Source organism: Mya arenaria, chromosome 2 (genome assembly GCF_026914265.1).
Source record: "Mya arenaria isolate MELC-2E11 chromosome 2, ASM2691426v1".
Taxonomy (NCBI): domain Eukaryota; kingdom Metazoa; phylum Mollusca; class Bivalvia; order Myida; family Myidae; genus Mya; species Mya arenaria.
The window spans coordinates 54692909-54716270 of record NC_069123.1 but is presented as its reverse complement, the minus strand read 5'-3'; the positions used below and the strand labels follow the sequence as shown (position 1 = coordinate 54716270).

Below are 23362 nucleotides of genomic sequence, written 5' to 3'. Positions count from 1 at the left end.
TTTAGCTGTGTATGAACGTATTGTATTCTGTCAACATGCGCATCAAGTTTCATTTAAATATCAGTTGTGTCCGGGGTTAAAAGTTTTTGCACAACGACTAGTAAGCCGACGATACCGACCTCTCCACGGCTATAGCTCAACTTTTTTTTCGAAAACATATCCCTTGTCATTACAAACCTTCAAATCGGGGCCACCCTTAACTGTGTTTTAAGAACTGCTTCAAGTCACTTTGGCTTATATGATTGAAGACAACATCGTCGCATATATGACCGTGTTGTTAGTTACCAACAGATTTAACCACAGCTACTGTTTCGGAATGGCATCTTAATATTTGACATATAATTTCACATTTCCCTTTCAACATAGGAGCTGCGTGGCGCATCAATTCAACGATTAATGCTTTGAGGTTATTAGAAATCCTTTCGAACGGTCAAGATGGACTGGACATGGAATCAATAGTGCCGGTGTTAAGTATAATTGCGTGTGGTATAAACCTCAGTTCAAGTTAAATATTACAGTTTGTCTCAACAAATGCGCGAACATCTGTACAAAGTAATTATAAGTTCAGCCAATCCTTTAAACATAGCACAGTTACGTCACCGATACAAACGTACGGCAGTGCTGCTGCGGACGTTGTCAATGCTTTGGCTCTGAATGAGTCTGCCAGCTGCCATATGTAAAACAATTCATTATACATAATAAGGTTGCCTAGACCACGAGCATGACATTTTATTACATGATTTAAAACATGGCAGCCACTCAAAAATCTAGGGTGAGATGCGTGTCGTGCCCGTCCCAGCAGCGTGGGAGACCGTCACACGCGGCCATAACGTACTGGCCATGGGCGTCCATGTGGATGTCGATGCTATGCTGATGTTGCTGGTCAGTGGTCGTGAGGATTCCTCGCACCGTCTGGCCCTTCTTCATGTCTTCAATGTCCGCCTGCGTGATCATCAGGTCGTGACCGTGGTAGCCCGGTGGATCCTGCGTCGTCGGTGTCACCTGCGACACATATAGCGGTTACATAGCATACTCTATTCCTTTATATTGTAATAACAAATACTTAAGTTTATAAAAACCTGCAATGAACAAATATTTTACCCGGCATCTCAATTAAAATTTCATCTTTACAGAGCTCAGTATGGTGATACATGTATATCTTGTCTTGATTAAGGTGATCGTCTCCATTCTCTTGGTCATATTTATCACCATATATAATACACATATACGGATGTCGTTAACAGCATTAGGAATGTGTTTTACTGGGCTTACCTTGAGCATGTGCGGCTGCTGGTTATACTGTGTGTTGGCGTTAGAGACGGTGGTTGGCTCTACTTCAAACAGAGAAGAGTATTTGGCCATGTTCATGACCATCTCCTGAGAATTAAATGGGTCGTACGTTAGCCATGAATGCTGCGCTCTGTGTTGCTTTTAAGAGTGATAAGACCTTCACAGAGAGAACTCATACGATACAAAATATAGTTTTGTGTTTATGAAATTGCCTTGCCAAAGTGAAGATTAATTGATGTACAGCATGCAAAAGTGTAAGCTCTGACCGCACACTTTATTGTATACTAGTTGATAGTATTTGAATGCATCACAGGTCCGGATAACAACCGTAAATATTACAATTGTATAATATTTGTTTTTCATAGTTTAGCTACCCGTAATTTGTTCGAAGTTAAGATGTAGAATGTGTGACCTTGAGAGCGTCGAGTTCCTTCCGACTTTGCTCGCCGTCTGCGTGCACTGGCATGATGGGATATCTCGTGCGCACCTTCCCTACGCCTTCAATGTTTGGCAGGATGATGTGCGTACCGGAAGCAGCCACTTTTTGCACCACGCCATGAGGATCCAGAACTCCGACGGAAGCTGGAATTATACTTGGGACTTTAATATCTTAAATAACCTTACCATGGCCGTTATATTAGCACAAACAACTACATGGTATATGCATTAACTACTTAATACTTGTCAATTAACGGTGACTATTAAGAGCTTGCCTTTCGCTGTGTCCGCCCGGTCAGCGCCGACGGCCTTGGTGGTGGAGAACAATTCGATAGGTGTCCGGTAGAAGCCTTTGTCCCATGTCCCGTTATAGGCGTGGTCGGCGTCCAACTTCCCATTCCTGACCTGCCCTTGGGAGTTGTGGGTCGTCGAATAAATCTCGGGACCCCCAGATGCCGCTAAATATAATTACCAGATGTTGCTTTGAGTTTTTAGTTTGGCCCATATACAAAACGATGCAATTGTGGAAAGATGGGAGTCATCGGTAAACACAGGATTTCAGAATCCTTTCACATATTAAATAAACCAAATATGAGGACACGTAAGCTGTAGTATAATAGGCGTATACAAAGATGTGTCATCCACTTACTGGTGTGACGGAAGTTGTGTGGATTCCACTCGTAGAGCGGTGTGAGGTAGATGATCTCCAGGGGGATAGCCCACGTGTATCGCTGGGAGTAGTGCGTGCAGTTGTGCACGTTGTGATGGGTCTTGTGGTCGCGGTAATCCTTACATGTATCCACAGACAACGCCGCAATCCTCGGGTTTGACGTCTGCCATGATACAGCGGTGCAATATTGGTAAATTGAAACTATTTTTGTCGGTATTTTCTATAACTGCTAGTATTTGCGATTTGAAATTGTTATGTTTAAGGTTACATGCTATACTAAACACTAGAAGTTAAAGCTGCACTCTCACAGATTGAACGTTTTGACAACTTTTTTTTTTGTCTTGGAACAGGCCAATTTTTGCGAAAATCCATAGAAACCAGTTATATAAATCCAGATCACAGATTTTTATATTTAAGTACAAAAAATGATGTTTTATGCATTCTTCTTAAACCGTTAGTAACGGTTTAAGCCATAAAACATTAATTTTCGAACGGAAATATGAAAATCTACGATCCTATTTTTTGTCAGCAGTCTTATATCATTGGTTTGCAGATATTTACGCAAAAATTTGCTCTTTCCAAGACAAAAAAAAAAGTTGTTAAGATTGGTCAATCTGTGAGAGTGCAGCTTTAACATTATTCGTACCACGCCATGGCGACCAATGTTTCAAAAGGCCATTCGACAACCATGTTACGATATACCCGTTTGCGTGTAGTCTAGCGAATACCTGTGCAGCGAAGAAGTTGGAGTCGGAGAATCCCCGGTGGACGTTCTTGTTGCCCATAGCATCCTTCTCGACGATTTTGTACATCCTGGCGGACAGACGACATTAAAGACACTGTTTCAAAATTTTCGATAACAATACATTCGAAACGTTTTAAAAGATGTACCCCTTTCAATCTCCAGCACTCGGAAATAAGTCGTTTTAAATACAGCCAGAGATAAATCATTGTGTCTCGCAAGTGTTCGACGATTCAGACAATACATCTCTGTCAGTAAAAAGCTACAATTTGGGGTAGAATTTTGCAAACATTGAAGTCAGAGAGATGTGTCAGAGTGACGTGACAGGCTATGTATGCATGCGTATTCTTAAACTAAAAAACACTTGTTACAAAATTTCATGTCAATTTCAATAATAGCGTTTATCCGACAGCTGACGTTACGACTGACATTACGAGTGATATTTCGGCTGACATTACGAATGACATTACGGCTGACATTACGAATGACATAACGGCTGACATTACGAATGACATTACGGCTGACATTACGAATGACATTACGGCTGATATTACGGCTGATATTACGACTGACAGTGCGGCTGACATTACGACTGACAGTGCGGCTGATATTACGGCTGACATTACGACTGACATTGCGGCTGATATTACGGCTGACATTACGAATGACATTACGGCTGATATTACGGCTGACATTACGAATGACAGTGCGGCTGATATTACGGCTGACATTAGGACTGACAGTGCGGCTGACATTACGAATGACATTACGGATGATATTACGGCTGACATTACGAATTACATTACGGCTGATATTACGGCTGACATTACGAATTACATTACGGCTGACATTACGACTGACAGTGCGGCTAATATTACGGCTAACAATACGGCTGATATAACGGTCAACAATACGGCTGACATTACGACTGACAGTGCGGCTGATATTACGGCTAACAATACGGCTGATATAACGGTCAATATACGGCTGACATTACGACTGAAAGTGCGGCTAATAATCAACATTTACCAAGACGACGAGCTCGATGATGAAACTATTAACAATTACACAGTAAGCATGCAAGGGGTTGCAGATTACTCCAGACCTGTTGTAGTAAGCGGTATTGACGGGCTCCAATGGCTCTGTATTGGAATTGACGTGATACATGGTCAGACCAAGAGAGTCATCGGTGATATTGGCCCCGTAGTTATCCTTGCCCGGAATTTCGTACATCAAGTCGTCCAGCAGACCCCACAGATACGTCCTGAAAGTTAGAGTTTGTTTATAGGAATGGTAAATATAAACCTGACATTGCAGATATGAGCTAATCATACATATATCGAGAGAGTATAACACATGACAGATATGTTAACTGGAGAAGTTGCTGTGACAGTATAACACATGGCAGATATGTTAACTAGGGAAGTAGCTGTAAGAATATAACACATGACAGATATGTTAACTGGGGAAGTAGCTGTGAGAGTATAACACATGACAGATATGTTAACTGGGGAAGTAGCTGTAAGAGAATAACACATGGCAGATATGTTACTAGTAACTGGGGAAGTAGCTGTGAGAGTATAACACATGACAGATATGTTAACTGGGGAAGTAGCTGTGAGAGTATAACACATGACAGATATGGTAACTGGGGAAGTAGCTGTGAGAATATAACACATGACAGATATGTTAACTGGGGAAGTAGCTGTGAGATTATAACACATAAGAGATATGTTAACTGGGGAAGTAGCTGTGAGAATATTGCAGATATGTTAACTGGGGAAGTAGCTGTGAGAATATAACACATGACAGATATTTTAACTGGGGAAGTAGCTGTGAGAGTATAACACATGACAGATATGTTAATTGGGGAAGTAGCTGTGAGAGTTTAACATATGGCAGATATGTTAACTGGGGAAGCAGCTGTGAGTGTATAACACATGGCAGATGTGTTAACTGGGGAAGTAGCTGTGAGGGTACAATAAATTATGGATAATATTACCTAGGAATGTAGCTATTTCTGTTAGTGGGGATTTGGCGACGGAGCTGGAACCTGGCCAGGCGGGTCTCATTGTATCGAGACATCGGCATACCCTTCTTCATCCTGCACAAACATAAGTTACAAACAATGTTGAAGTAAAATTTAAATCCAACACTAAGTAACTGAAATGATAAAAGAGCGCGAAGCGCGAGTTGTATAATTTTATGAAGGAAATCGATGTAGAAACTTGTTCGTACCATAAAAGTATAAGCGTATATTTGAATATCGTTATATCTGAAAAGCGATTTTTGTATGTATAAAAGACAAAAAAGCTTTCCAGTATTGTACAAGTGTGCAATATACAGGATATATGTATTGGTATTACTGCTATGTTAATCGATTCTGCAACATTTTAACACTGGTTTTAATACTGGTTATATTCATGAAATGTCCAATGAACTCTTGTCATGTTACAGAATCGATCGGGGTTTATCTCCATTGATCATGTGGGGAAAAAGAAGTCAACCCATTTGATGGTGGTGTTAGTAGTTTATACTCCGGGTCCCGGCGTGAGCACATTGAAGGGTCCCAGAGTGACAGTTCAACCATCGCACACCTATCCTGGCAGACTATATCAGGCGGTTAATCAGTACTAGGTGCCTTCACCTTTGCAAGGAACTGACAACTTCTGTACATGCCAGGGGCAGTGATACAGTGCGAATGGTCGTAGAAAGGATTTCATAACCAATCACAACAGAGGTGACCTGGTCCGCCCGGGAATCGAACCCGGGTTGTCCGATTCACAGTCCAACGCTCTACCGATTAAGCTAACCAGGCGGACCCATTTGTCAACTCCAGCCGTCTAAAGCAGGTATACATGTATATGATACATACGATAATTTGTCATTTGCGAGATGGCCCTTCTTTCAGTGTTGCTATTGTGTTAGTAAAACGTTGGTATTCCGTGCAAATAATGAACGCAAAGAGACGTTACCGTTCTCCTACATCGTCAATCATCTCGAAGGCGCTAGTGGGCAGATCGTTCTTCAGAGGATGGCACATGATTCTGAAACAATGAACACATGTTACACATTGAATGGAAACATGCATGCAAACAAAATAATGTTGATATTGTTTCGTGCAGTCTTGCTTTTGTTTCGTTTCTCAAAAGATTCTGTTGTGTACAAACGGGCTTTCTTCAGCAGACTTTGGCTTGAGCAATAAAAACTATCCAAGAATGGCCCTTTGTCGTCCATTTGGCGTTCTCTGTGTGCCGTTAACAAAATTAATGGCTGTGCTTGCATTTGGCGGAGGACATGAAGCGAACAGGCTACATGGAGGCAGGCCAATAAGGTTTATATTACCTGTAGTTCCACTGTGCGTACTCGGGCGTACCGTTGACCACGTTAATAATGGTTGTGGGCAGGTAGGCAAAGTTCTCCAAGCTGCTCTTGCCCCCGGAGTAGGAAGCGAACCGCACCTGTAGGGAAAAAACATAGTGACCATGTGGTCGGGCCAAGTTACTGAGCCAAAATGGAAGCCAAACAAAAAGAGCTTATTGGCGTCAACGTTTATAGAAACTAATTATGCACATTCTAGAAAATAACATATTTCATAATATCATCTTCCATAGCAACTTTGTTTTACAGAAACTGCATTACCTAACATGAATAGAACAATAATAATTATTATAATAAAATATTTTAAATTCGATTCCATTTTTTTTTCAAAATTTTATACCTTATCCTGGAGGTCGAACCAGCTTGAGGCGTCAATGTGGTGTCTGTCCGAGAAGAATGGTTCCTCGAGTGTCTTTGTGTTCGTGGTCCAGCCGCCCTCCATGTAGCATAGCACAGGCTTGAAATACTTCCGGTAGTCACGGACAGAATGGTCCTGCATCTTGAACGCTAGGGCGTAAACGAGACGTATGCTAAACAACAAAGAATCTGGGTTCCCTTAAGTTATTAGTATTTCAACAGAGCGTTTAACCATAATCATTTGAGCGCCAAATTTGTCGAAAAAGGGGCGTAACTCGACAGGGACAGGGTAATAGGCATTGCTATCCATGTGCGAATTGTACTGGCGACATTTGTGGACCAAGTGTCATCTTGAATAATTTCTTAAGTTATGGCAAAAGTTAAGGTTTTTCTTAAGAACGACACCGACACCAAGGTTACAACAACATGTGTATCAAATTTCAGTGGCATATTTTGAACGGGATTCAGGTTATGGCAAAAGTTTAAGATTGTGTATTGTTTTGTCGAGAAAGGGGTATAACTCGACAGTTATCAAAGTCGTATTAGCTTAGTTATTGGCCTTTCTAAGCATGTGCGTACTGTCTATGGCAACGACACCCTCACCAGGGTTATGACAATACCTCGATAATTTTCTTCGAAAAGCAGACGAGCTAAAAAAACTCACCTTTGAACCATTCTTTCATCTCCTCGACCTGCTCAGCGACGGTGAGCTTCGCGAGGACTGCTGGCGGCACATCAGGGAATGGGATCTCGCGGCGCCCGTTGTACGTGCGATCGGTAGTCGGCATGTACAGTCGGTAGTCGTTATGCCGGGTCCGGAACTCCACACCGTTCAGAACGACGTTTAGTTCGCCCATACCAACGGTACTGGAATGAAAGTTAATATGTCACGAGTAAACAAATTTGCCTTGCTTTCTTATGAAAACGAAACGGGCCGACGTTGTTAATATGAATCATAAACTACATGAACGTGGACTCCATTTTCACTCAATGTAAATAAAACCTACCGGATGTTGTTGATGTGTTCGTGGATGCCAGCGACGCTTCCCATGGTGGCATAGTCCGCTGTCAGGTACGATCGCTCGCCGCTTTGTTGATTTCGCACCTTCGAATGCACATTGCTATTATGGTCTGTATATATTACTTTCTTCTGCATGTGCGTTTAATAGAACAATATACAGCCTTCATTTATATGTCGCCTGCAGACCATGGTACCCACACTGCGTTGTTGATTGAGTCCGCGTCGTCGTCGGCTTCACACTTTCGTTTCTTATCATTAACGTTTGAACAATTTACATAACTGGCCTATATTGGTGTTCCGGTAAAAGTTCAAGGTTATGGTAAGTTTACAGAAGAAATTCTGAGCGCTTGGGACAGGTGACAGATTCGTTTCGCAGGATTCTAGAAAATTCTAGATCATAAAACAAAAAAGAACGAACATTCTTAAGGATTTCCATGAAACGTTCAGAACATCTTATTTCAAATTAAACTATTTGGTATCCTCTACAAAATATAACAAACATTATACGCCGCTGCCTCCCGTTCAACTAAAGTACCTGTTTGAGTCCGGAGCTGCCATCTGAGCGGATGCGCTCTTCAACGAAAAGCTGCTGCAGCATCACTTGGCGGCTCAGGTCGCCAACCCCTTGCTCCATCGTCCCCAGTCTCCCCCGAAGAGCAGCGTTTTCCGCTAACAGGTCTGATGGACAGCAACGAAGCATTTGACATAGATGTATACATGTAGGGCGCTGTGGTTTAATGTTATTTTAAATACAGCCTCAAGTCCTTATTCACCAAACTCTCAAGTTAAGAAAACTATGGACAATGGGTAAATATAAATGCCGCTGGCGGAAATATGCATTAAGGCTGGAAACAATCAAAGAACGGGACATGTGTTACATATAATCTTACGATGGTGTATCACTTTTACCGCTTTAATAAAATATATAATATCAATTAAATATACACGTAGATAAACATATTAATTATCGTCATATGTTAATATATAATTTTGCTATAATCTATTCAAATTTCTATATTGCCTTTGCTTTATTATTTACCTCGTTTTTTATGTTGTACATTTAATTCGAGAGATTAAAAGTGTTGGATTAATTTTGATGTGTACCAACCCTGTATGAGTTCATGGTCTGTTTTTGGTATGGGTGTGGTCGTAGTGGGATGCTGGTGAGCGCCCCAAGTGACAGCGAACAACGCCGCCAACGTACACAGGAACTAGTTATAACATGCACAGTTATTATTATGACGTATTATACTTGCTAATGTTTTCTCACATATGCTGATCCATGCACCGGTGATGCTGACATGTCTATTAGGACAAAAATGCCACGGGGACGTATATATATAGCACACAATAGGTCGCCGTGTTCATCGTCACCTTATGTCCACAACCTGTGACATTATATCTTGTGATATACTGAACTCAAACGGCCTTCTACCGGAACTATTTTACAGAATCAGAATGTACTGGGCAAATCATTCATTGAAGGTGATTGGTCTATTTGTATTTATATAAGTGTCTACGTCTCAGCCATGGGATTCCCGCTATGGTCCGCTATGGTCTCTCAAACGGACGCTAGTAGAAGTTTCCGTCGAGGAAATGTTATCAAGCTATCAGATTCGGTCACAATCGAGCGGATTTACAATAGTCCGCCAGGATAAGGGAATCCTCGTGCGCTTATTTTAAATATAGCAAGCACGGAAGGGCTAATTAAGTGGACTTCCCGATGTCTCTCATGTCTCTTATGCAAATATGAACATTAATATTATTATTATTTTACTCTTTTATACCGAAATTTCAGAAAATAATATAATAAAAGTATTTAAAAAACTATTTGTGGTGGGAGCGAACCCAGGCCGGTATATTTAAGATTGCTTTTAGTAAAACCGATACCTTATCCACTTGCCTACGGTGACTCATGCTAATTTGAATACATTTAAAACATTGGTAGCACCATGTGATAATGTCAATTTACACCAATCACGCTACGACCTTTTGTAGAATCGTGTAAGTAAAATCATGGACTTCAAAGACAATTTGAGCATGTATCAACATTTATTGAATGGTTACAGCCGTCAGTATCTAAGTTTTAACAGTCCCGATGATATGCCACACTTTATTTCGTAATAAAAAAACTACATTTTACCATGAACGAGTCCTTTTAAGGAAATATATTTTATTTCATGTTTAATGATGCCTAAAGTATGAATATGTGCTAAATATTGTCAGCTTCATGTTATATATCACCGGTGTTGTTGGGCGATTAGAAACTGTCATATATGCCTTTTCTAGGAATTTTTAACGCCATCGCCAATTACATTTAATATAACCTTGTAAAGAAAAAGTTTCATGACACATATTCAATATATATTATATTATATATTCAAAATTCAAGCATGCATGTGCTTACCATTGTGTTCTGTGAAGCTCAGCTGGAAACAATGAATAATTGGTCAGTGTCTTGTGCGATAAGGTATATATATGTATAATCTGTGACCCTAATTAGTTGTATGACGTTGCAACAGGGATCAAAATGTAAGCCAGAGTGTTCAAGTTAAGGGCCTTCCACAATACAAAATGTAAGCCAGACAGTTCAAGTTAAGGGCCTTCCACAGTACAAAATGTAAGCCAGAGTGTTCAAGTTAAGGGCCTTCCACAATACAAAATGTAAGCCAGAGTGTTCAAGTTAAGGGCCTTCCACAATACAAAATGTAAACCAGAGTGTTCAAGTTAAGGGCCTTCCACAATACCAAAATGTAAGCCAGAGTGTTCAAGTTAAGGGCCTTCCACAATACAAAATGTAAGCCAGAGTGTTCAAGTTAAGGGCCTTCCACAGTACAAAATGTAAGCCAGAGTGTTCAAGTTAAGGGCCTTCCACAATACAAAATGCAAGCCAGGGTGTTCAAGTTAAGGGCCTTCCACAATACAAAATGCAAGCCAGAGTGTTCAAGTTAAGGGCCTTCCACAATACAAAATGCAAGCCAGAGTGTTCAAGTTAAGGGACTTCCACAATACAAAATGTAAGCCAGAGTGTTCAAGTTAAGGGCATTCCACAATACAAAATGTAAGCCAGAGTGTTCAAGTTAAGGGCCTTCCACAATACAAAATGTAAGCCAGAGTGTTCAAGTTAAGGGCCTTCCACAATACAAAATGCAAGCCAGAGTGTTCAAGTTAAGGGCCTTCCACAATACAAAATGTAAGCCAGAGTGTTCAAGTTAAGGGCCTTCCACAATACAAAATGTAAGCCAGAGTGTTCAAGTTAAGGGCCTTCCACAATACCAAAATGTAAGCCAGAGTGTTCAAGTTAAGGGCCTTCCACAATACAAAATGTAAGCCAGAGTGTTCAAGTTAAGGGCCTTCCACAATACAAAATGTAAACCAGAGTGTTCAAGTTAAGGACCTTCCACAATACAAAATGTAAGCCATGGTGTTCAAGTTAAGGGCCTTCCACAATACAAAATGTAAGCCAGAGTGTTCAAGTTAAGGGCCTTCCACAATACAAAATGTAAGCCAGAGTGTTCAAGTTAAGGGCCTTCCACAATACAAAATGCAAGCCAGAGTGTTCAAGTTAAGGGCCTTCCACAATACAAAAGTGGATTGGGATTCGTTTATTATTTAGTTTTGAGGCACGATATATTCCAAGAGTAAAACGTTCACGTACACACTTCGAATTTGCATTTTTTCTGGTAATGTATTTCAACAATACAGATATGTTTTTTTTTTTTTAAATCACAGAATAGCAATCGGGATAACGCCACAGACATTGTTAATTGTGTAAAACATTTTGGTACCTGATCTCATAACAATTTTGCCAAAAAAATGCAAATTATACATGCCTTTTGGACCAAACTCTGGTAAAATAGTACTATCACGTGTACGGACGGACAAATAATTATGCTTGCTAAATATTGTAAGAGTATTCAGTTTACCCCGCTTATGAAATGCAAGATATTATTTCGCTAGAGTGACCCCTTTTTAGTCGTTAGTCTGTGAAGGTTAATTATTGTTAAACGAGAATAAAAAGACGAAAATATGTTTAAATGTTACTTATTTTCTTTGTTATAATTAACCAACAATGAAGCAATATAGTTACATTTGCGACGCCATCCGTAGAAGTCTTAAGTTATGTAAGTTACTGTTAGTTATGTTAGTGTAAAAGAGATCCCTGTTCTTCTGCGCGTTCCATTTTATACCCAGCTCCTTGATACATCTTCAGCAGCCACCGTAGTAGTACTTCGTCAGCTCCCGCCAATGAAAATGCTGCATTCGCCAATTTCCCTCTTCTCAGCCAATCGAAAAGACGCGACAAAAGTCTTCTACCTTGTGTCAGTCCGCGGTCCAAGAAATAGTTATAGGCCGAACATTAAAGTTATTGCTAATTTCAATAACTAATATACTAAAACTGTTCTGCTATATTAATACATCCATATATAATCATAGTGTAAATTAACCTTACATGATTTGCTGTGTTACTTCGCAAATCTCACGAACCAATATTTCGTAAACAGACAAGTTCAGATGGCGCCACATATACATGTGATACAAAAGTTACTTTCCAGTGGAATTATGACGTTACCAATGAGATACGAATAGTGTAAGATATACTCTTTCACAAGTGACAATATATTTTATAGTGATATATGCATGAAACCTTCTTCAATGGTTATTTACATGCAGATGTCATATATTTCCGCGACCTGTCAAAACTGTCAGAAACTTGGCACATTGATATCTATAGAAATCGTGGTAAATATGTAAGTATGGTTAAAGTTATTGTTCATCGTTGTTGCCAATCCATGTCAAGAAGCAGGCCCAGTCCCTCACATTATACTTCCCCTCTCTTTATTAAAATAATCCTCCTGGATTATACAACAGTTTGAATAAATAATTGATAAGACAATTTAAATATCTAACTTTATATGCTTTTTAAGAACACATCAAACATTTTAAAACACATACTAACAGGAACGTATTAACGGAGCATTACTTAGTATGAATATAAACCGTCCTAAACACACTGTTCAATCGCACACAATTTAAAGTCTAATCTTAATGCTCTTAGTGTCCATCCCTTCAAAAATCATGTCACAGTCAGTCCACCTTTCGACACGCTCAAGGCTTCCTAATATACCATGAGATACTCGACTTTCAGTTATATCCCCCTTTGCTATTCCCTTCAGATATGCAAAGTTATAGAACCGAATCTTTAAGTCTATCTTATCGCAGTCCTCTTCTTCAACCCCGGGCTTCCCTTCCGCCTCAATAGCCATGAACTGGTACTTGTCAAGTAGCGTCCTTCTGGTCACGGTTGGGAAGGAAGTCACTGTCATGGACTGTTCCAGGAAGATGGCAGCATACTCATGGGCCATAAGTCTTTGGTCAGCTGTCATGGAGCGCCAGTTTGCTGGAGGTCAGCATAATTTCTGATGACCTCGCTGGAACGAAAAGTCCGTGACATTTGACCAATTCCTCTTAGCCGGCGGGCACATAGGCATACAGTCCTTCATCAGGAGACGGACAGCCCTGTCCTTAAATCCACCCTGGCTCTGTATACTGCTTTCTGATGATGAGGAAGATGAACTTGCTGCAATGCTCCTTGGTGTACTATGTCCAGCATCTCCAAATGGCCCGACTACTTCTTTCTGTGGAGCCGCCTCCTCCCCCAATACAATATCATCTACATATTCCAACTCACGATCTTCTTCCGCCCTCTTTCTTTTCTGCCCTCTTTCCTCCACATTGGTCTTCTCTCCCGGCTCAGCACTAGACTCCTCTCTCCCCTCTCTTTTCTTCGCCTGTCCGCTGGTCACTAACTCTTTGCCACATTCCGTCCTCCTTTCGTGACTTCTTCGACTGGTGTTACCATGTTCATGTTCTGTTCTTCTGTCCACTACCTTTCGCTGGTCCTTGCTTGGTGTTGTCTCCCGCGATGTACCTTTGGAGTTCTTCCGCAGCTCTTTATCTATTTCTACACCCGATCTCCATCCCGCAGCCATCCGTTCTGTACGCTCCTTTCTGTCAGGAAATGAATCAGCCCATTCCCTCATTGCCTTCCTGGCTTCATACGCCGCACGCGAATCATACTCTGTGACATAGTCAGCTACCCTGGCATAATCCTCTAGATGCTGCGCGAAGTAGAACGCATTAGCCCTGTAAAATCTGTCCTTAGCGAGTTTCACCTCCGGGTGTACAGCCTTTACATGGACCTCACAGTCTCCGATCCTGGTGTAAATCCGCTCCGATGCCTTGCACCATGGACAGTATACCGATAATCGACGGTGGGCTGATATGACGTGAGCACGCAGCATCTTCTGGCTTTGAAGGTAGACCTCACACAACCAGCATTTTACCCTGAAATATCCAACCATAGAATAGCAAATTCGGGAATAAACTGATTTTTAATCTTCTTTAGTTTGATACAATGATATGTACTATTACAATTTTAATATTATTTAAACAAACCTCCACAGACTAACACAAATTATTTATTGTCAAATATAATTGTATGTTCATATTTATGTGCATTTTGACTGGACTTTTGTAATCCAACGTGGAATGTTTGCCCCCCTGTATGGAAAGAGTCTGTCCACGTGGTACGCCTTTGGACATGCTCTAGATGACAATTTCACCTTGCATACCATGTCATCTATTACCCTAGTGATTAGAAAGGGACCCTTCCACTTAACGGCTAATTTAGAGCTGACTCCGACTTTTCTTGAGGGATCGTGCAACCAAACTACTTGTCCCGCCAAGAATTTTCTCTTTTTAGCGCTGCAGTCATAGTGTTTCTTTTGATACATGGCTGCAGACTTCAGATGCTTTCGCGCCACCTCATGACAAAGTGTCAGTTTTCTTTGTAGTCCAGCAATATAGCTTTCTGGTGTTGTGTCTGTTAAGTTATTTTCAGGGCACCCAAATACTGCCTGTAATGGAAGACGAATATCGCGTCCAAACATCATTTTGTTCGGTGTTATTGAGGTACTACTTAGTGGGGATGATCGATATGCCATTAAAACTTGTTGAAGGTGGGTATCCCAACTGTCCTGTTCAGTTTGACAATATGACTTCAACATCGCCAAGAGTGTCCTGTTAAACCTCTCTACTAGTCCATTTGCCTGGGGTCTCTTCGATGTTGCGTGCAGCTTCTGTATTCCCAGGTAGGTACACACATCTTCGAAAAGTTTGGACTCGAAACTTCGGCCTTGATCTGTGTACACCTGAAGTGGGGTGCCATAACGACATATGAAGTTGTCCACAAACGCCTTGGCGACAGTTTTGGTCTCCAAATCTGAAATTGCCACCAGGGCTTTTTCTGCCCATTTTGGGAAAAAGACCCTAGACATTTTGGGAAATTTTGCATCGTGAAAATGCGGAAATTGGGAAATTTTACAGTGAAAAGAAAAAGCTGTCTAGTCTCCTGTGAATAAGGAAATGATTTAATATTAGTTTATTTTCCCTTTAAAAGACCCACAATGGCTGAAATATCAATCCTTGGGGTGTAAATATCTATTGCAATAAATCATGACATATAATAGTTCATATGTCTGAATGTAATGAAAATCAATGATTTCTGAGTTCAATTACCAAAAAAACTTACAATCACATAATTTATTAGGATGTTGAAAATGAACCAGTACAGGTAAAAAGAATTTCTAAAAAAAAAAAAATTTTTTTTTTTTTTTTGGATTGGGATTTTTTTCTGAAGATTGGGAAAAATATCTTATATTTTGCTTTGGGAATGGGTCCGATAGTCGGACCCGTGGGTACTATAGAAAAAGCCCTGGCCACGCACTCTGTCCACTTGGTAAACCAGTCTATCATAACCAGAATATACCGGCTTCCATTGGTCGTGACCGGAAGTGGCCCCAATATGTCCATTTGTACTCTCTCCATAGGTTCTCCAACCAAGTACTGTCCTAGTGGAGCTTTATTTGACTGTCTCGAAAGTTTGTTAACCGCACAGATGTCACACGTGATGCAGTAACTTTTTTCACTTTCAGCTATCCCAGGCCAGTAAAATGATTGTCTTATTTTGTACAGGGTTTTCATAACCCCAAGATGCCCTCCAGTTGCCAAGTCATGGTAAAATTTCAACACCTCTTCACGCCTATCGGATGGGGTAACCAACTGGTGCAATATTCCCCCATCATCTTCTTCGTACTTCCGGAACAGCACTCCCCCTACAACTTGCAACCGATCCCATTGCCTCCAAAGAGTTTTTGTCTCAGCTGTTGCACTTGAAATATCATTCCAGTCTGGTCTTGTTCTGTTTTCTTGTTTTGCAAGTTTGATTGTGCCAATGCTAGTGTCAGCTTGTTGACTTCGTGAGATGTCTAGTGGTTCCCAGTCGTTCAAGAGAAAGTAAGCCCTTTTCAGTTGTAATGATTGTGCTGCTGTTTGGCTCCTAGTTACAACCCTTATGGTATCTTCAAGTGGTTCTTGATCTTCTTCCCCCTCTTTGGTCTCCTGTAACTCTTGTTGGTGCTTGCAGGACTTGCACGGTTTACGCGATAGGGCATCAGCATTACGGTGTCCCACTCCAGCCCTATGTTCTACCGCGATATCATAGGTGTTCAATTCTTGAAGCCAGCGAGTGACCTGACCTGTTGGCGCTTTCAATGTTCTTACCCAGCTGACAGCCGAGTTATGTGAAAATGTTTTAGAGCACAAATGACAGCTAGCAATTCTTTTCTTGTGATGCAGTATGACCTCTCATGGACATTCATCGTCTTACTCATGTATGCAACCACTCTCTCCTGTCCATTTTGAACCTGCGAAAGTACTGCCCCTACTCCGTTGTCCGAAGCATCGGTATCCAGAATGAACTGGGAACCAAGTTGAGGGTATGCGAGAATGGGAGCAGACGTTAGCAATCTCTTGAGGTGGTCGAATGCCTCTTGACAGTCGTTGTTCCAGACAAATTTTGTTCGCTTCTCACAGAGTTTATGTAGTGGTTTGGCAATATCTGCAAACCCCTTACCAAATCTTCGGTAGTATGATGCAAGCCCCAAAAAGCTTCTAACCTCCTTGCAGGTTTCTGGTACAGGCCATTCTTTGACTGTTCTGATCTTCTCTGGATCCGTTTCAACACCCTGCTCCGAAACTATATGCCCTAAAAATATTACTGTCTTTTGGAAAAATACACATTTCGATGGTTTCAATTTTAGGTTGGCTCGTCTTAGTCGTTCAAAAACATTTTTCAATCGTGTTAAACATTCATCAACTGTTTTCCCCGGCGTAATTATGTCATCTAGGTACAGCAAGGACTCGACCCACTGCAGGCCCCTCAGAACGTCCTCCATGACCCTTTCGAAGGTCGAAGGGGCATTAACTAGACCGAAGGGCATGACCTTGAAATGGTACAACCCCTCGCATGTGGAGAAAGCTGTTTTAAGTTTGTCTTTGTCATCCATCTCAACCTGCCAAAATCCCGAGCAAAGGTCCATCGTGTTAAACCATTTGGATCCGGACAGCGCATCTAGACAATCATCAACCCGTGGTATAGGGTATGCATCCTTGATAGTGACCTCATTTAGTTTGCGATAGTCCACACAAAATCTGGTCGATCCATCTTTTTTAGATACCAAAACTATTGGCGATGACCATGGACTATTGGACGGCTCTATGATACCCTTCTGTAGCATCTTCTGTACTTCACTTCGTTCTATTTCTCTTTTACCGTATGGCTGTCTTCTTGGTGGCTGTCTGATAGGGTTAGCTGTTCCAGTGTTGATAGTGTGTTTAACTTGGTTTGTACAGCCAAGGTCATCAGATGATCTTGCAAATATGTCTAGTGTTTCTTCTGTTTCCTTTAACATATATGCCATTGTCCCTTGCTTTCGAGTTGTCCCAGATATGCCCTACCCTCATACCCCGCTTGTCGACGCCGCATGAAACGTCAGTGTGTCTAGGTCGATTTTTATTCACACCCGTCACATCACGACCTACTGATGTGACGGTTTTAAGTTTTCCGACTGCAAAAATCTTCTATTGTCACTACCTCTTACCGGACAATCCCTAATAAAATGGTCCCCTGCTCAACATCTATAGCAGCACGTCCTCGCAGGAGTTTTGCTTTTGTTAACAATCTCAAGCTTGTCCAACCGTTGCTCGATTTTGATTATGGCATTACGCAAATCTTCACAATTTGTTTGGCTGGTAATGCTAGGCCTTGCTGTGTTGCTTACACTTGTAACACCTCGTATGGGCAGCGACCCTGTGCCGATATTCGCTCGTCCTAGCACCTCTTCATAGCGTTCGACGACTTCAACGGCTTCGCTTATGGTCTTACAATTTCTATCCATAAGGCGACACCTCATTTCTGCGGAAACGTTCTTGTTGAAATATTGAAGCGCCATCATCTCTTGTGCCTCTTCATCTAGTGTCGAATATGCTTTTTGGGCCAGCAACCGTACTTCGTCACCAAAAGCAGCTATTGTTTCAGATTTTACCCTTATCTTGTTCTGCATTTTCGCAAGCCACCTATTCTGTTGCCGTTTACTGCCAAATCTCTGCTCAAGTCGGCTTGTCAGTAGCTTGTAAGAACGTTTTTCCGAAACAGGTAGAGAACTGTAGTGGACACGTGCCTGCTGCTTAAGGGAGGTCGCCAAGTACAATAGTTTTTCTTTATCTGTCCACTGTGCCAGCTCCGCACAATCTTCAAAATAAGTAAAATACTGATCCCAATCTTCTTCTCCTGTATATGGGTCGGGTTTGATGTTTGGGCGTGGGCGTCTCCTGAACATCGGTCCTGTTTCAGCATGGTCACCCTCCCCATCATCCCCTTGATGCTCGTCCCCATGTTCGTTTTGGTTCATATTAAAGTCGATCTCAGTGTCGGACTGGTCACTATTATCACACATTTAAGAACAATTGTATGGCTACAGAAAATAAAAAGAAGAATGAAGATTGTTATGAACTTCTTTCCTTTAATGTATGATAGTACATAAGCATTAAACAGATATATATATATATATATATATATATATATATATATATATATATATATATATATATATATATATATATATATATATATATATATATATATATATATATATATATATATATATATATATATATATATATGTGTGTGTGTGTGTATATATATTTATAAAGCAGTCAATTCCGCTCTGCCGCTCCCGCTATGCTATTCAGCTCTACCGCTCCGCTCTCTTATTCCGTTCTGCCGCTCCCTCTCTGTAAAAGCTCCCGCTCTGCTAAATCCGTTCTGCCGCTCCCGCTCTGTCAAATCCGCTCCCGCTCTGCTATTCCGTTCTACCGCTCCCGCTCTGCTATTCAGCTCTACCGCTCCGCTCTCTTATTCCGTTCTGCCGCTCCCTCTCTGTAAAAGCTCCCGCTCTGCTAAATCCGTTCTGCCGCTCCCGCTCTGTCAAATCCGTTCCCGCTCTGCTATTCCGTTCTACCGCTCCCGCACTGCTAAATCCGTTCTGCCGCTCCCGCTCTGTCAAATCCGCTCCCGCTCTGCTATTCCGCCCTGCCGCTCCCGCTCAGTCAAATCCGCTCCCGCTGTGCAATTCCGCTCTGTCGCTCCCGTTCTGTCACTCTCTCCAGAAATAATATCTTAACAAAAGTTCGTCGATGCTAAAAATATATCAGCATCCCACTTCTGACACCAGTGTAAGAGTATTCAGTTTACCCCGCTTATGAAATGCAAGATATTATTTCGCTAGAGTGACCCCTTTTTAGTCGTTAGTCTGTGAAGGTTAATTATTGTTGAACGAGAATAAAAAGACGAAAATATGTTTAAATGTTACTTATTTTATTTGTTAAAATTAACCAACAATGAAGCAATATAGTTACATTTGCGACGCCATCCGTAGAAGTCTTAAGTTATGTAAGTTACTGTTAGTTATGTTAGTGTAAATTTTGATGTTGTCAGGCCTAATGAAATGCAAAAAGAGATCCATGTTCTTCTGCGCGTTCCATTTTATACCTAGACTGGTACACTTATTCTCTTTTCTACAAAAATATAAAAAAAGTAACGAAGGGTACCAGTCTATTTTATACCCAGCTCCTTGATACATCTTCAGCAGCCACCGTAGTAGTACTTCGTCAGCTCCCGCCAATGAAAATGCTGCATTCGCCAATTTCCCTCTTCTCAGCCAATCAAAAAGACGCGACAAAAGTCTTCTACCTTGTGTCAGTCCGCGGTCCAAGAAATAGTTATAGGCCGAACATTAAAGTTATTGCTAATTTCAATAACTAATATACTAAAACTGTTCTGCTATATTAATACATCCATATATAATCATAGTGTAAATTAACCTTACATGATTTGCTGTGTTACTTCGCAAATCTCACGAACCAATATTTCGTAAACAGACAAGTTCAGATGGCGCCACATATACATGTGATACAAAAGTTACTTTCCAGTGGAATTATGACGTTACCAATGAGATACGAATAGTGTAAGATATACCCTTTCACAAGTGACAATATATTTTATAGTGATATATGCATGAAACCTTCTTCAATGGTTATTTACATGCAAATGTCATATATTTCCGCGACCTGTCAAAACTGTCAGAAACTTGGCACATTGATATCTATAGAAATCGTGGTAAATATGTAAGTATGGTTAAAGTTATTGTTCATCGTTGTTGCCAATCCATGTCAAGAAGCAGGCCTAGTCCCTCACATTATAATATGTACTCTTACAAAGACATAAAACATTGTCTTTTGAAGATTTTTCAATTTGGTCTGTCAAACGTGTAATTCTCGATTAAATATTTTTAGCATACCCAATAACAAGCTTTTTAGATTTTGAATTATGTACACAAGTGTGTATATATAATTTGCTAGATAACTCAAGGACTGGCTGCTTTGCTTTTGGAGACATACTATACGTGTGTTGAGATGTAAAAAATCTGTAAAAGTGAACAAAATTATATGAAGATTGGGAAATCTTGGAAAGTATTTATTTATTTTAAATGTGCGGAGATTGATTGTCATGTGCCACCATGGTAACCATTGCAAAAAGTACGATCGCATAAAGTGACAAAGTATCTGCAGTCATTAAAATACTTATACTATACATATTGAAGTCAGAGTTATGGTCCCTGATTTATTGTGCGTTTCTACCAACATGTTAACACAGTTTCATGTGGATGTATGCCCTGGAAACTGTGAGTATTTCAAGTTGTTATAGTGATTTAAGCCTATTCGTAATTGTATGATCTTGTGGGCAAAACTCTATTAAGCATGTTGCAATGACATGAATGGACAATGGCGATAACAATATTTCTTTTGTTTTACGAAGAGTTTAGTTATTTACTAGTCTATATTTGTTTTTAAACAAATGTGGACGAAAATGACCTGAACTATTGTTGCCATATGTAGCGTTATCATTAAACTGTTCTCTTGTATATGTATGCATATGTGCCTTATCTTGATGTACTTGTTGCTATGCAAATATCGGTCAGAAGTTGGTCGCTGGAGCAGAGCTCTGGATCTTGACCCAGCTATAAAACAAGACATTGCATGGCGATCAGATTAGTCTAGAGTGTCTTTATTTGTGCAGAGCGTCTATTGGTAAATTTGTGTTCGGCAACGTCTAAAGTTAAGTTTAAGCGAGTATGGACAGTTGGTAGCATGTAGGTTACCATGGTAACCAGGACATCAACCAAGATGCCCGCACATGAGCACACGACCATTCTTATTAAATTTACAACTATTTACCACAAATATGTATTGACTTTAATATTTGTTGTACATTAAATGTGTCAGATTTCTAACAAACTGCTTATTAAGGTCACCAAAGGTCAAGCCCAGTTAGCATGGCCATATCGGATAGATATCAGCATCTGGTCGAAATGTTGGTCGATTGGTCAAATGACGGTCCATTTACATAATTATCCCCGTATTTGCATTGGTACACTGTAGCTAAATTGTAAATTATACAATTCAATAACTGAAATACTCATAACATTTATTTTTTTTACTTTTTTTCGGAAAATATATCAGTCCAGTCAATATCGGACCAAAACATTTTTAAAAATCAAATACATATTTAGTACCTCCCTCGATTTTAATTCACTTGATTTTATTTTCATTTGTTTGAAGCTCGATTGAGATCAAACAAAATAATTTAAGAACAAAAAAGTTTGTATACAAGTTGATTTTATAAATGTTTTCATGAAATGTTTATTTTTGTATTACACTGAGTTTTTTTAGGCTTGAGTTTCTTGCCTATATTTGTGCATCTGGCACAGCGCGTCAAAAAATGTCGAATCGATTACTGACTGACGACGGACAGATGCCTTAAGTTATATCGGTCGGATATCGGCCTGATATGGTTGCCGACAAGATATAGGTCAGACTTGTATTGGATGGGCAAATCGTTAACGATATCTATCCGATATATGAAATATACCGGCCCGATATCTATCCGATATGGGATAGACTGGGAGGTAATTTCAGGTTGAAATATTTTTTTACTTATCGCCCTTTGTTAATTTGCATACTCTTTGTACGGAGCATAACTTGAAAAGTCTTCAATGTATCGACTTAAAACTTTATATACAGATAACTCTCCAGGAGGACGAGTGCAGTGCAAACGGTAACCATAACTCTGGCTACATTTGTTTAGGTATCGTCCCGAGTTGATATTCATACTTATTGTTTGCCCGGAGCATAACTTAAAACGTCTTTAAGGTATTGACTTCAAACTTCATAAACAGATAGATCTCATTTAGGAAGAGTGCAGTATTTTTGTCAATAATAGTCCTTTGTTAATTTCCATACTTATTTTTTTGCGTGAAAAAAAACGTGAAAAGTCTTTTAAGGTATTGACCTCAAACAGATATATATCATCGAGGAATAGTGCATTGCACAGAAACTATAACTCTAGCTGCAGCATTCTTTCGAGTTATTAAACTTTATTAATTTGCAAACTTAGTTTTTGTCCGGATCACAACTTGGAAGTCTTTGATGTATTGACTGCAAATATATGTCATTGAGGAATAGTGCAGTGCACAGGAACCATTACTGTGGCTGCAGTATCATTTTTAATTGTTGCTCTTTCTTAATTTTCATCAAGGCGAACTTGATACAGTTCTTAATTCGGCTGTGGATATGGCAGTCAGTGACTGCTCTTATTAATAAAGTAAGACAAGACATGGGCTCAGAAAAATAGCGGCCATCTTGGCTGTTGTCCTGGTAACCATGGTTACCTGCGGATACCAACTGGCCACACTCACTAAAAATGTCCTTCAGACATCCCATAACAGAAATATAACAACAAACACTTTGGACCAAATATGCACACAGATACCTCTAGGGGCTGTATTATGAGGCGGTCTTACAAAGACATGATTGTATGCATTGTGCAGGAACATCAATCAACTATTCTTAACTATTCTTAACTTATATGACCATAAATTGAGTGAGCTTACTCTGCATATGGATTTTTTTTTTATATTGCATAGTTTAAAAGGAGATCACA

At 40.3% G+C, this 23362-nt stretch overlaps 1 protein-coding gene and 1 non-coding gene across 2 annotated transcripts; both read right to left on the bottom strand.

Moving 5' to 3' along the window:
* Window positions 1-714: 714 nt before the first annotated feature.
* LOC128246493 (uncharacterized) lies at window positions 715-10370 on the bottom strand. Its single transcript, XM_052964723.1, has 16 exons — window positions 10307-10370; window positions 9008-9110; window positions 8435-8577; window positions 7886-7983; window positions 7543-7745; window positions 6862-7028; window positions 6486-6601; window positions 6116-6187; window positions 5143-5244; window positions 4246-4404; window positions 3127-3211; window positions 2378-2561; window positions 2004-2186; window positions 1703-1872; window positions 1273-1377; window positions 715-1002 (listed from the first exon to the last, which is right to left on the bottom strand). Exons 1-16 carry the CDS (start codon window positions 10307-10309, stop codon window positions 760-762), a joined length of 2136 nt encoding a protein of 711 aa, XP_052820683.1. The 5' UTR covers window positions 10310-10370; the 3' UTR covers window positions 715-759.
* Window positions 5887-5963, bottom strand: Trnah-gug (transfer RNA histidin (anticodon GUG)). Its single transcript has one exon. It is a non-coding gene; the product is annotated as a tRNA-His (tRNA).
* Window positions 10371-23362: the final 12992 nt, after the last annotated feature.

Excerpts from the sequence above, each read along its gene's own strand:
- LOC128246493 (XM_052964723.1), bottom strand. Across the intron at positions 2,187-2,377 it reads ACACAACTTCCGTCACACCA|CGGCATCTGGGGGTCCCGAG; the intron begins GTAAGTGGATGA and ends AATTATATTTAG. Across the intron at positions 1,873-2,003 it reads CCGGGCGGACACAGCGAAAG|CTTCCGTCGGAGTTCTGGAT; the intron begins GCAAGCTCTTAA and ends GTATAATTCCAG.